The sequence below is a fragment of the Fringilla coelebs genome (genome assembly GCF_963513975.1).
Source record: "Fringilla coelebs genome assembly, chromosome: 32".
NCBI classification, from domain to species: Eukaryota; Metazoa; Chordata; class Aves; order Passeriformes; family Fringillidae; genus Fringilla; species Fringilla coelebs.
The window spans coordinates 967,480-983,856 of NC_140058.1; the positions used below are offsets into that span (position 1 = coordinate 967,480).

General features: G+C 47.2%; 1 protein-coding gene across 1 annotated transcript; it reads right to left on the reverse strand.

The window, feature by feature from the left end:
- Nucleotides 1-1,927: 1,927 nt before the first annotated feature.
- Nucleotides 1,928-15,601, reverse strand: LOC311164393 (kinetochore-associated protein DSN1 homolog; the record flags this gene model as incomplete). Its single annotated transcript, XM_084223832.1, has 14 exons — nucleotides 1,928-2,019; nucleotides 2,129-2,216; nucleotides 2,329-2,467; nucleotides 4,466-4,537; nucleotides 6,234-6,293; nucleotides 7,629-7,716; nucleotides 8,571-8,643; nucleotides 10,496-10,569; nucleotides 11,599-11,826; nucleotides 12,226-12,366; nucleotides 13,562-13,603; nucleotides 14,196-14,336; nucleotides 15,342-15,387; nucleotides 15,470-15,601. 14 exons carry the CDS (start codon nucleotides 15,599-15,601, stop codon nucleotides 1,928-1,930), a joined length of 1,416 nt encoding a protein of 471 aa, XP_084079958.1.
- Between the last annotated feature and the right edge of the window lie 776 nt (nucleotides 15,602-16,377).

Consider the following 16,377-nt stretch of genomic DNA (forward strand, 5'->3'; position numbering starts at 1 on the left):
TGGTCCCCATCCAGATGTTGAGGTCGCTTCCAGATGTTGGGGGGGGATCCCATTGCCCCCCGAGGGGCCTCATCCAGATGTTAGTGTCCCCACCCAGAGGTTGATGCTCCCATCCAGCTGTTGGGCTCCCCACCTTGGGGGTGTCCCCATTCCAGATGTTGGGGTCCCCACCCCCTCCCACCACGGGACCCCCATCCAGATGTTGGGGCCCCACCCTCGACCTTTGGCTCCCCATTCCAGATGTTGAGGCCCTCATCCAGATGTTGGGGGTCCCCGTCTTGACCTTGGGGGGGGGGGGTGTCCCAGCCAGATGTTGGCGTCCCCAGTCCGGCTGTCACAGTCGCCGTTCCAGATGTTGGGGTCCCACCAACCCCCCCCCCAGGGGTTCTCATCCAGATGTTGGGGCCCATTCCAAATTCCAAGGACCCCCCCCCCCCCCCCCCCTCCCCCCGGCCTTGGTGTCCCCATTCCAGATGTTGAGGTTCCCCACTCTCACCACGAGGGGTCCCCATCCAGATGTTGGGGCCCATCCGGACCTTGGTGTCCCCATTCCAGATGTTGGGGGTGGGGGGGAGGGGAACGGCGCCAACCCCGACCTTTGGATCCCCATCCAGATGTTGGGGTCCCCCACCCAGATGTCGGTCCTGATCCAGATGTTGGGGGGTCTCCTCCCAGGTTTCCAGGACCCCATTCCAGATGTTGGGGATCCCCACCCTGGTCTTGGTGTCCCCATCCAGATGTTGGGAATCTCCACCCTGGTCTTGGGGGTCCCCGATCCAGATGTTGGGGTCCCCGCCCAGGTCTCAAGGTCCCCATCCAGATGTTGGGGATTCCCCACCGTGGTCTTGATGTCCCCACCCAGATGTTGGGGGAAGGGGTCCCATCACCCTCCACCGGTCCCCGTTCCAGATGTTGGGGTCCCCCCCCCTTCCAGGCTTCACGGTCCCCATTCCAGATGTGGAGGTCCCCATCCAGATGTTGGGGTCCCCGCCCCCCCCTTTCCAGGACCCCATTCCAGATGTGGAGGTCCCCATCCAGATGTTGGGCTCCCCATCCCCCCCATTTCCAGGTCCCCATCCAGATGTTGGGGATCCCCACCCTGGTCTTGGGGGTCCCCATCCAGATGTTGGGCTCCCCACCCCCCCTCATTTCCAGGACCCCATTCCAGATGTGGAGGTCCCCATCCAGATGTTGGGAATCCCCACCCTGGTCTCGGGGGTCCCCGATCCAGATGTTGGGGTCCCCCTCCCCCCCATTCCCAGGACCCCATTCCAGATGTTGGAGTCCCGTCCCCCCCGTTTCCAGGTCCCCATCCAGATGTTGGGGTCCCGATCCAGATGTTGGGGATCCCCACCCTGGTCTTGGGGGTCCCCGATCCAGATGTTGGGGTCCCTGCCCAGGTCTCAAGGTCCCCATCCAGATGTTGGGGTCCCCGCCCCCCCCCAATTTCCAGGACCCCATTCCAGATGTGGAGGTCCCCATCCAGATGTTGGGAATCCCCACCCTGGTCTCGGGGGTCCCCATCCAGATGTTGGAGTCTCCCCCCCCCTTTCCCAGGACCCCATTTCAGATGTTGGGGTCCCCATTCCAGATGTTGGGAATCCCCACCCTGGTCTTGGGGGTCCCGATCCAGATGTTGGGGGTTCCCCTCCCCCCCATTTCCAGATGTTGGGGTCTGGATCCAGATGTTGGGAGTTCCCAGCCTGGTCTCGGGGGTCCCCGATCCAGATGTTGGGATCCCCCCCCATTCCCAGGACCCCATTCCAGATGTTCCCACCCCCCCTCCTCACCCCCGCCCCGTGATTGGCCGATCCCTCTGACTGACACCCGCCCCAACCAATCGCTGCCGCTCACGCCCCCAAACCCAACCCCCGGCAACATTTTGGGGCAAAACCTGAAGATTTTGGGGTTTTTTTGTTGTTTTTTTTTATTCCCCCTCCTCAGGCAGAACCTTCTGGAACCTCCTCTGCAGCAACCGCCGGGCCGGAGACGCCGGAAGCTTCCGGAACGCTCTGGAAGCTGCGGAAAAATAAAAAAAAACCCCAAAATTCCTCATTTTCCCGCCTGGAATTCCCGGGATTTTGGGCAATTTTGGGCGATTTTGGGCAATTTTGGGGTTTTTCCTCACCCAGCTGCTCCGAGAGGCCCCTGAGGAAGCTCCTGCTCTGCCTGTGGAATTCCAGCACCATTTTCCCAGCCTGCTGAGCCTCATCCACCTGGGAAAAAAAACCCCAAAAATTCCATTTAAAACCCCAAAAATCCGCGGGATTTGGGGGGATTTTTTTGGGATTTTCCCGAATTTGGGTTTTTTTGGCCCAAAACGCTCACCAGGAGGCGGAGCTGGCGCAGGGCCGGGCCCTGCTGGGCCAGGACGGCGCCGTAGTCGGGTCTGGAGGCGGCGGTGGGGGAGGGGCGAGGTGGGGGAGGGGCACAGGGAGGGGTCCCGGCCCGGAGCTGCTCCAAAGTCCTGGGGGAAAAAATCGGGATTTTGGGAAAAATGGGAAATTTGGGAAAAATGGGGATTTGGGAGAGGAATTTGGGGGGTTTGGGGGGAAAAATTGGGGATTTTGGGGGGAAATTTGGGGATTTTGTGGAGAAAAATGGAAATTTTGAGGGGAAATTTGGGGGTTTTGGGGGAAAATTTGGGGATTATGGGGGAAATTTTTGGATTTTGGGAAAAATGGGAATTTGGCGGGGGAAAGGGGAATTTGGGAGAGGAATTTGGGGGGAAATTTGGGGGTTTTGGGGAAAAATTGGGGATTATGGGGGGGAAATTTGGGATTTTGGGGTAAATTTGGGGACTTTGGGGAGAAATTTGGGGATTTTGTGGAGAAAAATGGGAATTTTGGGGGGAAATTTGGGGATTTTGGGGATAATTTTGGAGGTTCTGGGGAAAAAACTGGGATTTTGGGGGAAAAATGGGGATTTTGGGGAGAAAAGGGGAATTTGGGAGAGGAATTTGGGGGTTTTGCGGGGAAATTTGGGGATTTTTTGGGGAAAATGGGGAATTTGGGGAAAATTTTGAGAATTTTTTGGGAAAATGGGGAATTTGGGAGAGAAATTTGGGGGGTTTTGGGGAAATTTGGGGATTTTGGGGTTAAGTTTGGGGATTATGGGGGAAAAAAATTGGAATTTTGGGGGAAACTGAGAGTTTTGGGGGTAAAATGGAGAATTTGGGGAAAAATGGGGATTTGGGGGGGAAATAGGGAATTTTGGGTGAAAATTTGGGGGGTTTGGGGGGAAATTTGGGGATTTTGGGGGAAAATTGGGGATTTTGGGGGGAAATTTGGGGACTTTTTGGGGAAAATGGGGAATTTGGGAGAGAAATTTGGGGGGTTTTGGGGAAATTTGGGGATTTTGGGGTTAAGTTTGGGGATTATGGGGGAAAAAAATTGGGATTTTGGGGTAAAATGGGGAATTTGGGGGAAAATTGGGAATTTGGGGAGAAAATAGGGAATTTTGGGGGAAAAATTGGGGGGTTTGGGGGAAATTTGGGGGGTTTGGGGGGAAATTTGGGGATTTTGTGGAGAAAAATGGGAATTTTGCAGAAAATTTTGAGAATTTTTTGGGCTAAATGGGGAATTTGGAAGAGAAATTTGGGGGTTTTGGGGAAAATTTGGGGATTTGGGGGGAAAATTTGAGGATTTGGGGGCAAAAAGTTGGGATTTGGGGGGAAATTTTGAGAAATTTGGGGGAAAATGGGGAATTTGGGAGAGAAATTTGGGGGTTTTGGGGGTAAATTTGGGGATTTTAGGAATAATTTTTGGGGGTTGGGGAAAAAAATGGGAATTTTGGGGGTAAAATGGGAATTTTGGGGCAAATTTGGGGATTTTGGGGTATATTTGGGGATTTTGGGGAAAATTTTGAGAATTTTTTGGGGAAACTGGGGAATTTGGGAGAGAAATTTGGAGGTTTTGGGGGAAATTTGGGGATTTGGGGGGAAAAATGGGGAATTTGGGGGAAATTTGGGAATTTTAGGGGAAAAATTGGAATTTTGGGGATATGTTTGGGAATTTTGAAGGAAAATTTGGGGGTTTTGGGCGAAAAATTGGGGATTTTGGGGGTAAAATGGGGAATTTTGGGATTGGAGGGGAAAAATTGAGATTTTGGAGATAAATGGAGGAATTTTGGGATAAATGGGGGAATTTTGGGAATAAAAGGAGCAATTTTGGTACTAAAAAGGGAAAATTTTGGTATTAAAAAGGGAAAATTTTGGTATTAAAAGGGGGATTTGGGGATAAATGTGGAGAATTTTGGGGATCAAAGGGGGAATTTTGGGATTTGAGGTGGGAATTTTGGGGTAAAAGGGAGGATTTGGGGGGTAAAAGGGAGGATTTTGGGTGAAAAGGGAGAATTTTGGGATTTGAGGTGGGAATTTTGGGGTGAAAAGGAAGGATTTTGGGGTGAAAAAGGAGGATTTTGGGGTAAAAGGGAGGATTTTGGGGTTAAATGTTGGAATTCTCACCTGGAGGCCTCCTGGGAGCGCTGCAGGTGCTGCTGGAGGAGCTGATCCCAGGCCTGGAGCTCACCTGAGAAACTGGGACAGGTGAGAGACAGGTGAGAGACAGGTGAGAGACAGGTGAGAGACAGGTGAGACAGGTGAGAGACAGGTGAGACAGGTGAGAGACAGGTGAGAGACAGGTGAGAGACAGGTGAGAGACAGGTGAGAGACAGGTGAGACAGGTGAGAGACAGGTGAGAGACAGGTGAGAGACAGGTGAGAGACAGGTGAGAGACAGGTGAGAGACAGGTGAGACAGGTGAGAGACAGGTGAGGGACAGGTGAGAGACAGGTGAGACAGGTGAGAGACAGGTGAGACAGGTGAGAGACAGGTGAGAGACAGGTGAGAGACAGGTGAGACAGGTGAGAGACAGGTGAGAGAGGTGAGAGACAGGTGAGAGACAGGTGAGAGACAGGTGAGAGACAGGTGAGAGACAGGTGAGGGACAGGTGAGACAGGTGAGACAGGTGAGAGACAGGTGAGAGACAGGTGAGATAGGTGAGAGACAGGTGAGAGACAGGTGAGACAGGTGAGAGACAGGTGAGAGACAGGTGAGAGACAGGTGAGAGAGGTGAGAGACAGGTGAGAGACAGGTGAGAGACAGGTGAGAGACAGGTGAGAGACAGGTGAGAGACAGGTGAGACAGGTGAGACAGGTGAGGGACAGGTGAGAGACAGGTGAGACAGGTGAGAGACAGGTGAGACAGGTGAGACAGGTGAGAGACAGGTGAGACAGGTGAGACAGGTGAGAGACAGGTGAGACAGGTGAGACAGGTGAGACAGGTGAGGGACAGGTGAGAGACAGGTGAGAGACAGGTGAGACAGGTGAGACAGGTGAGAGACAGGTGAGAGACAGGTGAGAGACAGGTGAGACAGGTGAGACAGGTGAGAGACAGGTGAGAGACAGGTGAGAGACAGGTGAGAGACAGGTGAGACAGGTGAGACAGGTGAGAGACAGGTGAGACAGGTGAGACAGGTGAGGGACAGGTGAGAGACAGGTGAGACAGGTGAGAGACAGGTGAGACAGGTGAGACAGGTGAGAGACAGGTGAGAGACAGGTGAGACAGGTGAGAGACAGGTGAGACAGGTGAGGGACAGGTGAGACAGGTGAGGGACAGGTGGAGACACAAGAGGGACAGGTGACACAGGTGAGGAGTGAAAGGACAGGTGGGGACAGGTGGGACAGGTACCCCCAAGTTCATTCCAGGTGTGTCACAGGTGTCTGCAAGGTGTGTCCCAGGTGTGTCCCAGGTGTGTCTCAGGTGTCCCCTCCCCACTCCAGGTGTGCCCCAAATGTCCCCAAGGTGTGTCCCAGGTATCCCCAGGTGTGTCTAGGTGTCCCCAAGGTCCCACCAGGTTTCCCCAAAGTGTCCCCAGGTGTCCCCAGGTGTGTCCCAGGTTTCCCCAAAGTGTCCCCAAGGTGTCCCCAAGGTATCCCCAGGTGTCCCCAGGTGTGTCCCCAAGGTATCCCCAGGTGTCTCCAGCTGTCCCCAGGTGTGTCCCAGCTGTCCCCATGTGCCACCAGGTGTGTCCCAGGTGTCTCCAAGGTGTCCCCAAGGTGTCTCCAGCTGTCCCCAAGGTATCCCCAGGTGTCCCCAAGGTGTCCCCAGGTGTCCCCAGGTCCCTGCAGTGTCCCCAAGGTGTCCCCAAAGTGTCCCCAAGGTGTCCCCAGGTGTCCCCAAAGTGTCCCCAAGGTGTCCCCAGCTGTCCCCAAGGTGTCCCCAGGTGTCCCCACCTGGCCATGAGCTGCTTCACCTGAGCCACGGATTCCTCCAGGGCCGGATCCAGGGAATCCCTGAGGGAAAAGACCCAAAATTCAAAAAAAAATCCCAAATTTTGGGGCAAATCCAGAGAAAATTCCCAAAAATTCCCAAATTTTATTCAAATCCAGTGAAAATCTCCCCAAAATTCCAAAATTTCCAGGCAAATCCAGAGAAAATTCCTAAAATTTGGGGCAAATCCAGAGAAAATTCCCCAAAAGTCCCAAATTTTGTGGCAAATCTACAGAAAATCATCTCAAAATTACAAATTTTGGGGCAAATCCAGAGAGAATTCCCAAAAATTCCAAATTTTGGGGCAAATCCAGAGAAAATCCCCCCAAATTCCCAAGATTTTAGGGCAAATTCCCAAATTTTGAGGCAAATACAGAGAAAATTCCCCAAAAGTCCCAAACTTTGTGGCAAATCTACAGAAAATCATCCCAAAATCCCAAATTTTGGGGCAAATCCAGAGAAAATTCCCAAAAATCCCCAAATTTGGGGGCAAATCCAGAGAAAATACCCAAAAATTCCCAAATTTGGGGGAAGATCCAGAGAAAATTCCCCAAAACTCCCAAAATTTTGGGGCAAATCCAGAGAAAATCATCTCAAAAATCCAAATTTTGGGGCAAATCCAGACAAAATGCCCCAAAATTCCCAAATTTTGGGGCAAATCCAGAGAAAATTCCTCCAAATTCCCAAATTTTGGGGAAAATCCAGAGAAAATTCCCAAATTTTCAGGCAAATTCCCAAAAATTCCAAAATTTTGAGGCAAATACAGTGAAAATTCCCCAAAATTCGAGGCAAATCCAGAGAAAATCCCATCAAAATTCCCAAATTTTGAGGCAAATCCCCAAATTTCAGGGCAAATCCAAAGAAAATAATCTCAAAAATCCAAATTTTGAGGCAAATCCAGAGAAAATTCCCCAAAATTCCCAAATTTTATTCAAATCCAGCGAAAATCCCCCCAAAATTTTGGGGCAAATCCTGACATTTTGGGATTATTAAAAAAAAATTTCTCTGGATTTACCCAAAAATTTGGGAATTTTCTCAGGATTTGCCCCAAAATTTGGGAATTTTGGGGAATTTTCTGTGGATATGTCCCAAAATTTGGGAATTTTGGGGGATTTTCTCTGGATTTGCCCCAAAATTTGGGAATTCTTTTGAATTTTCTCAGGATTTGCCTCAAAATTTGGGCAAATTCCCAAATTTTGAGGCAAATACAGCAAAAATTCCCCAAAATATTTTGGGATTTTTTAGGATTTCCATAAATTTTTCCTTTCCCAGCCTGAAAATTCCCAATTTTTTAAATTTTTTTTTCCTTCTGAACCTGAAATTTCCCAATTTTGGTTTTTTTTGCCCCAAATCCTCACCCTGGGGTCGTTTCCAGGCAATTCCCGAGGGTCCCATCCTGGAGCAGCCTCTGGAGGAGCCTCTGGAATTCCTCAGAGCCTTTTTGAACTGAGGAAAACGGGAAAAAATTTAATTAAAAACCAGCTGCAATTAATTAATGAACTAATTAATTACTAATTATCAATGAAATGTTGATTTTTTAAATGGGATTTTGGGCCTTTTTTGGATGATTTTTACCCAAATTCCTGAATTTTTGAGGAATCAGGAAAAGCCAGGAATCCCTCAGGAGCTTTTTATTCATCCTCCCCCAATTAATTATTGATTGATTATTAATTAATTAATAATAAATTCCATTTTTTCTCACATTCCTGTGGGTTTTTTTAAAAAATTCCCTTTTTTTTGGACATCAGGAACCCCCAAGAGCTGCTCTGACCCTCCCTCAATTAATTACTGATTAATTGGTGCTTAATTATTAATTAACTATTCATTAATTAACTACTTATTAAATGATTATTAATTTAATTCATGTTCCTGTTTGGTTTTTTTTAATAAAATTCCCAAATTTTTGAGGAATCAGGAAAAGTCTGGAACCCCTCAGGACCCTTTTTGATCCTCCCCGAATGAATAATTAATTAATCATTAATTAACTTCATGAATCTCTCATTTTTAATGGATTTCAGCCATTTCTGGTGATTTTCTTGAATTTTTTTAATTTTTACCCAAATTCCCAAATTTTTGGGGGAATCAGAAAAACCCAGAAATTCCCCCAGGACCATTTTTTACCCCCCAACCCCCAAAATTAATAATTAATTATTTATTAATTAATTATTAATTAATTCTGCTGCTTTTTTCCCCTCAAAATCCCAAATTTTGGGGGTCTCCACCCGTTTGGGGAGTTGGGAATTTGGGATTTTGGGGGGAAAAGTCCCAAAATTTGGGGATTTTGGGGTCCCAATCCCAACCTCGGGCAGAGAAAAGTTCGGGGTCGAATCCTTCGGATCCCTCCAGGTCCTGCTGCAGCTTCCGGGCACAGAACTGGGGAAAAAACGGGGAAAATGGGAAAATCTGAACAGAAATGGGGAAATCTGAACAAAAATGGGGAAAATCTGAACAGAAATGGGGAAAATGGGAAAAATCTGAACAGAAATGGGGAAAATCCGACCAGAAATGGGGAAAATGGGGAAAATCTGACCAGAAATGGGGAAAATCTGACCAGAAATGGGGAAAATGGGAAAAATCCAACCAAAAATGGGGAAAATCCGACCAAAAATGGGGAAAATCCGACCAAAAATGGGGAAAATATGAACAAAAATGGGGAAAATGGGAAAAATCTGAACAGAAAGGGGGAAAATCTGACCAAAAATGGGGAAAATCCGAACAAAAATGGGGAAAATCCGAACAAAAATGGGGAAAATGGGGAAAATCTGACCAGAAATGGGGAAAATCTGACCAGAAATGGGGAAAATGGGGAAAATCTGAACAAAAATGGGGAAAATCTGAACAAAAATGGGGAAAATGGGGAAAATCTGAACAGAAATGGGGAAAATCTGAACAGAAATGGGGAAAATGGGAAAAATCTGAACAGAAATGGGGAAAATGGGAAAAATCCAACCAGAAATGGGAATTAATCAACAAAATATGGGAAAAAAATGGGAAAAATCCGACCAGAAATGGGGAAAATGGGGAAAATCTGAACAAAAATGGGGAAAATCTGACCAGAAATGGGGAAAATTTGAACAGAAATGGGGAAAATCTGACCAGAAATGGGGAAAATGGGGAAAATCTGACCAGAAATGGGGAAAATGGGGAAAATCTGACCAGAAATGGGGAAAATCTGACCAGAAATGGGGAAAATCTGACCAGAAATGGGAAAAATCCAACCAGAAATGGGGAAAATCCAACCAGAAATGGGGAAAATTCAACCAAAAATGGGAATTAATCAAGAAAATATGGGAAAAAATTGAGAAAATCCAACCAGAAATGGGAATAATCAAGAAAATATGGGAAAAAAATGGGAAAAACCTGACCAGAAATGGGAAAAAAGCAACAAAAAATGGGGAAAAAAATGGGAAAAAATTGGAAAAATCCGACCAGAAATGGGGAAAAAAAGGGGAATTATCCAACCAAAAATGGGAAAAAAATTGGAAAAATCCAACCAAAAGGGGGAAAAATGGGGAAAATCCAACCAAAAATAGGAATTCATTAAAAAAAAAAGGGAATTATCCAACAAAAAATGGGGGGAAATTGGAAAAATCCAACCAAAACTGGGGAAAAATTGGGAAAAATCCAACCAAAAATGGGGAAAAAAAGGGGAATTATCCAACCAAAATGGGGAAAATCCAACCAAAATGGGGAAAAAATAGGAATTAGGCAATGAAAATAGGGAATTATTCAACAAAAAATGGGAAACTGAAAAAATGGGGAAAAAAATGGGGGAAAATGGGAATTAGACAATGAGAAATGGGAAATAGCCATGAAAAAAATGGGAAAAAATGAGGAAAAAAGAGAAAAAATGGAAATTAGACAATAAAGAATGGGAAACATCCAAGAAAAAAAGGGGGAAAATGGGAATTAGGCAATAAAAAAGGGGAAATATCCAACAAAAAATAGGGAAAGTCCCTTAGAAAAGGGAAAAAAATGGGGGGGAAATGGGGAAAATCTATCAAAAAAAATGGGAAAAATTCAACAAAAATTGGGAAATTTGGATTTTCTCCCAATTTTCTGGGGGTTAAAATAAAGATTTGGAGCCAAAATTCAATTTTTTTTTTTTTTTGTGTGTTTGAGGAGTCAGGGAAAGGAATCCAAGGAATTTTTTGGGAGGAAAATTCCAGGATTTTGGATAAATTCCGGAGTTTTGGGTGGATTTCAGGATTTGAAGTGAATTTACCTGGAAGCTGGAGAGGAGGAGGAGGGAGAGACGTTGGACTTCAGGAAGCTCCAGGCTGATGGATTGGCTCAACTCTGGCATAAAAAGGGTTAAAAAATGGTGAAATTCCCCCCCAAAATTTGGGAATTTGGCTCAAAATTCCCCCAAAAGCAGCTGGGAATGGGTAGGGGGTGGGAAAAGGGGAAAAAAAAAGGAGGAAAAATCAAATTTAAAGAGGAAAATGGGGGAAAAGAAGAGGAAAAAATTGAATTTAAGGAGGAAAATGGGGAAGAAATAGAGAGGAAAAGGCACAAAAATGGGGAAAAAATCAAATTTAAGATCAAGAATTGGGGGGAAAGAGGAAAAAAAAGCAATTTAAGGGATAAGAATAGAGAAAATTGGAAAAAGGAAGAGGAAAAGTCACATTTTAGGATCGAGAGGAGGGAAAAAGTCAAATTTAAGGGTGAAAAATGGGGAAATTTGGAAGAAAAAGTAAAAGGAAAAAAGGGGGGGAATGAAGAAAAAAAATCACATTTAAGGGTGAAAAATTGGAAAAATGAAGGGGAAAAGTCACATTTAAAGGTGAAAAATTAAATTTTAAAAAGGGAGAATTAAATTTAAAAAATAAATGAAAATTTAAAAATTAAAACAGGGGGGACATGGGAAAAAGAGGGGAATGCCAAGAATGGGGAAATCAAGAAAAAGTTCCATTTAGGGGGAAAAATAGGAAAAGAAAGAGGAAAAAAATAGGATTTGGGGGGAAAATGGGAAAAGAAAGAGGAAAAAATCACATTTAGGGGGGAAAATAGGAAAAGAAAGAGGAAAAAATCACATTTAGGGGAGAAAATGGGAAAAGAAAGAGGAAAAAAATCACATTTGGGGAAAATAAAAAGGTAAAAAAATCACATTTAGGGGGGAAATGGGAAAAGAAAGAGGAAAAAATCACATTTTGAGGGGGAAAGTTGGATAATAAAGAGGGAAAATCACATTTAAGGAGAAAAAACTGGAAAAAAGAAGGGCCGAAAGTGAGGGGGAAAAAAGCGCAGCACCTCAACCCTCCCGCCCACCCCCCAAGATGGGATTTTAATTAAAATCACCCTAATTAAGCGCTAATGAGCACGCACCGGTGACCTCGCGGTGCACGGGGGGCAGCGATTTGCGGCGGGAGCGGCGGCCCTGGAGGCTGGAGCGGCGCCAGGAGCGGCGGCGGCCCTGAGGGGAGGCGGCGGCCGGAGACAAACGGAGGGAATCCGGCTCCTCGCCGGGGCTGCTCGCGGCTCTTTTCTTCCTGCCGGACGAGCTCGGGGTGCCCTTCTTGGGGGGAGGTTTGGAAATCACCTCAGGGTTCGCTGCTGAGGGGAAAAGAGATGAAATCAGCGCAAAAAATGGAAAAAAGAGACTCGGTGATGGCCGGGCTGCGCTGTCCGCTCGGGAGTTCTTGAGCCATCAGAAGGTGAAAACGCCAATTATTTGTTTTTAAAAGTTTTAAAAGTTTAATAGTAATAAAATGGTTATGAAAATACACCTCAGGATCTGCTGTCGAGTCCGTGTCTGAGGGGAAAAGAGGAGAAATCAGTAAAAAAACCGGGAAAAAGAGACTCGGTGATGGCCGGGCTGCTCGGGGTTTCTTGATCCATGAGGATGAAAAAAGCCAAGCGATTGTTTTTAAAAGTATTAAACGCTTGTGTTTTAAAAGTAATAACACGGTTAAAATGATTATGGTTAAATGGTTACAAGTATTAAACGCCCACCCTGAGGGGAGGCGGCAGCCGGAGACAAACGGAGGGAATCCGGCTCCTCGCCGGGGCTGCCCGCGGCTCTTTTCTTCCTGCCGGACGAGCTCGGGGTGCCCTTCTTGGGGGGAGGTTTGGAAATCACCTCAGGGTTCGCTGCTGAGGGGAAAAGAGGAGAAATCAGTAAAAAAACAGGGAAAAAGAGACTCGGGGATGGCCGGGCTGCTTGGGGTTTCTTGAGCCATCAGAGGGTGAAAAACGCCAATTATTTGTTTTTAAAAATTTTAAAGTTTAATAGTAATAAAATGGTTATGAAAATACTCCTCAGGATCTGCTGTCGAGTCCGTGTCTGAGGGGAAAAGAGGAGAAATCAGTAAAAAAAGAGGGAAAAAGAGACTCGGTGATGGCCGGGCTGCTAGGGGTTTCTTGAGCCATGAGGGTGAAAAACACCAAGCGATTGTTTTTAAAAGTATTAAACGCTTCTGGTTTTTAAAGTAATAAGGTTAAAATGAGCTCAGGGTGCCTTTTTTGGTGGGAGGTTTTGAAATCACCTCAGGGTTCGCTGCTGAGGGGAAAAGAGACGAAATTAGCGCAAGAAATGGAAAAAATAGACTCGGTGATGCTCGGGCTGTGCTGTCCGCTCGGGGGTTCTTGAGCCATCAGAGGGTGAAAACGCCCAACATTTGTTTTTAAAAGTTTTAAAAGTTTAATAGTAATAAAATGGTTATGAAAATACTCCTCAGGATCTGCTGTCGAGTCCGTGTCTGAGGGGAAAAGAGATGAAATCAGCGCAAAAAAAGGGAAAAAGAGACTCGGTGATGGCCGGGCTGCTCGGGGTTTCTTGATCCATGAGGATGAAAAAAGCCAAGCTATTGTTTTTAAAAGTATTAAACGGTTGTGTTTTAAAAGTAATAAGGTTAAAAGGAGCTCGGGGTGCCTTTTTTGGTGGGAGGTTTGGAAATCACCTCAGGGTTCGCTGCTGAGGGGAAAAAAGAGGAGAAATCAGTAAAAAAATAGAGAAAAAGAGACTCGGTGATGCTCAGGCTGTGCTGTCCGCTCGGGGGTTCTTGAGCCATCAGAGGGTGAAAACGCCAAACATTTGTTTTTTAAAATTTTAAAAGTTTAATAGTAATAAAATGGTTATGAAAATACTCCTCAGGATCTGCTGTCGAGTCCGTGTCTGAGGGGAAAAGAGGAGAAATCAGTAAAAAAACAGGGAAAAAGAGGCTCGGTGATGGCCGGGCTGCTCGGGGTTTCTTGATCCATGAGGGTGAAAAAAGCCAAGCGAATGTTTTTAAAAGTATTAAACGCTTCTGGTTTTTAAAGTAATAAGGTTAAAATGAGCTCAGGGTGCCTTTTTTGGTGGGAGGTTTGGAAATCACCTCAGGGTTCGCTGCTGAGGGGAAAAGAGACGAAATTAGCGCAAAAAATGGAAAAAAGAGACTCGGTGATGCTCGGGCTGCGCTGTCCGCTCGGGGTTTCTTGAGCCATCAGAGGGTGAAAAACGCCAATTATTTGTTGTTAAAAGTTTTAAAAGTTTAATAGTAATAAAATGGTAATGAAAATACTCCTCAGGATCTGCTGTCGAGTCCGTGTCTGAGGGGAAAAGAGGAGAAATCAGTAAAAAAACAGGGAAAAAGAGACTCGGTGATGCTCGAGCTGTGCTGTCCGCTCGGGGGTTCTTGAGCCATCAGAAACGCCAATTATTTGTTTTTAAAAATTTAAAAGTTTAATATTAATAAAATGGTTATGAAAATACTCCTCAGGATCTGCTGTCGAGTCCGTGTCTGAGGGGAAAAGAGGAGAAATCAGTAAAAAAACAGGGAAAAAGAGACTCGGTGATGCCCCGGGCTGCTCAGGGTTTCCTGATCCATGAGGGTGAAAAACGCCAAGCGCTTGTTTTTAAAAGTATAAAACGCTTGTGTTTTAAAAGTAATAACACGGTTAAAATGATTATGGTTAAATGGTTACAAGTATTAAACACCTACCCTGAGGGGAGGCGACAGCCGGAGACAAACGGAGGGAATCCGGCTCCTCGCCGGGGCTGCTCGCGGCTCTTTTCTTCCTGCCGGACGAGCTCGGGGTGCCCTTCTTGGGGGGAGGTTTGGAAATCACCTCAGGGTTCGCTGCTGAGGGGAAAAGAGACAAAATCAGTAAAAAAATAGAGAAAAAGAGACTCGGTGATGCTCAGGCTGCGCTGTCCGCTCGGGGGTTCTTGAGCCATCAGAGGGTGAAAAACGCCAATTATTTGTTTATAAATTTTAAAGTTTAATAGTAATAAAATGGTTATGAAAATACTCCTCAGGATCTGCTGTCGACTCCGTGTCTGAGGGGAAAAGAGGAGAAATCAGTAAAAAAACCGGGAAAAAGAGACTCGGTGATGGCCGGGCTGCTCGGGGTTTCTTGAGCCATGAGGGTGAAAAACACCAAGCGATTGTTTTTAAAAGTATTAAACGCTTCTGGTTTTTAAAGTAATAAGGTTAAAATGAGCTCAGGGTGCCTTTTTTGGTGGGAGGTTTTGAAATCACCTCAGGGTTCGCTGCTGAGGGGAAAAGAGACGAAATCAGCGCAAAAACCGGGAAAAAAGAGACTCGGTGATGGCCGGGCTGCTCGGGGTTTCTTGATCCATGAGGGTGAAAAAAGCCAAACGCTTGTTTTTAAAAAGTTTAAAAGTTTAATACTAATAAAATGGTTATGAAAATACTCCTGAGCAGCCGCTGTCGAGTCCGTGTCTGAGGGGAAAAGGGGAGAAATCAATAAAAAAACAGGGAAAAAGAGACTCGGTGATGCTCAGTCTGTGCTGCCCTCTCGGGATTTCTTGATCCATGAGAGAAAATGGTTTTATCAGGAATTTCAGAGCGCTGAACGTGGCTTTTGTGGTTTTATTTTTAAGCGGGAGTTAAGCCAAATCCCGGAGTTCTTGGGATTTCCCAGGATGGAGCAGCTCCTGGAAGTCCCGGGATTTTTGGGCACTTCCAGGACCTTAAAATCCCAAAGTTGCTCCAAAATCCTGGAATTTTCGAGGCTGGACAAAGCCCAAAATTCCCCCAAACTCAACTTTTTGCCTCGCCACCTCCCAAGTCCCGAAATCACCCAAATCAGCTCCTCCCTCCACAGAGCAGCGATTCCCTTACCTGGCGCGGTCCCTCCGCCCTCAGAGCCGGCTCTGTCGGGGCATCGCTGAGGGGAAAAACCGTTACTCGCCTGGAACCGCGGCCACCCCGCGGCTCCCCCGGCCGGGCCGGGCCCTTCCGGAGCTCACCTCATCCTCCTGTGGCCCGGCCGAGCCCCGCGGGGACGGGGCAGCGGCCGGGCCGGGGGTGCCGCCGGCTCCCGCCGCTGCCTCCGCCATGGCGGTTTCCCGCCGCTCGCTTGCCCTCAGCGCCTTGCGCATGCGCGGAGCCCGCTCTGGCTTCGCCGCCATCACGGCGCAGGCGCGGGGCGTGCCCGCCCTCACAGCGGGCGCGGAGTCCGCTCCACCCTTCCCGCCCCTCACGCTGCTCCCTTCTTCTACCCCTCACCCTCTTCACGCTTGCCGCGCTCCTCACGCCATTCTCACCATGTCTCAACTCTGATCCTGTACCTTCCCCTCACGCCATTCGCGCCTTTTTCCCACCCCTCACGATCTTCCCACCCTTTTCTCCACCCCTCAGAATCGTCGCGCCCTTTTCAAACCCCTCAGATCTTCCCGCCCTTTCCCCGCCCCTCACGATCCCCCTCACGATCTTCCCGCTCCTTTCCCTCCCCTCACGATCCCCTCACGATCTTCCCGCCCTTTTCCCACCCCTCACGATCTTCCCGCTCCTTTCCCTCCCCTCACGATCCCCTCACGATCTTCCCGCCCTTTTCCCGCCCCTCACGATCTTCCCGCCCCTTTCCCTCCCCTCACGATCCCCTCACGATCTTCCCGCCCTTTTCCCACCCCTCACGATCTTCCCGCCCTTTCCCCGCCCCTCACGAACCTCCTCCCCGCCGAATTCAAACCTGAGAGAAAAAAAAAAAATCAAGAGAAAGTGGGGAAAAAAAAGGAAAAAAAAAAAAAGGCTTTGGAAGTTTATTTTCTTTGATAAAATCTCAACTGAAAGGGGCGGACTCTGAGAACAGCACCAGAACGGCACAAGCCCCCTCGAATTCCCATGGGGAAATCCCGTGGTTCAGCTGTATTGTGGT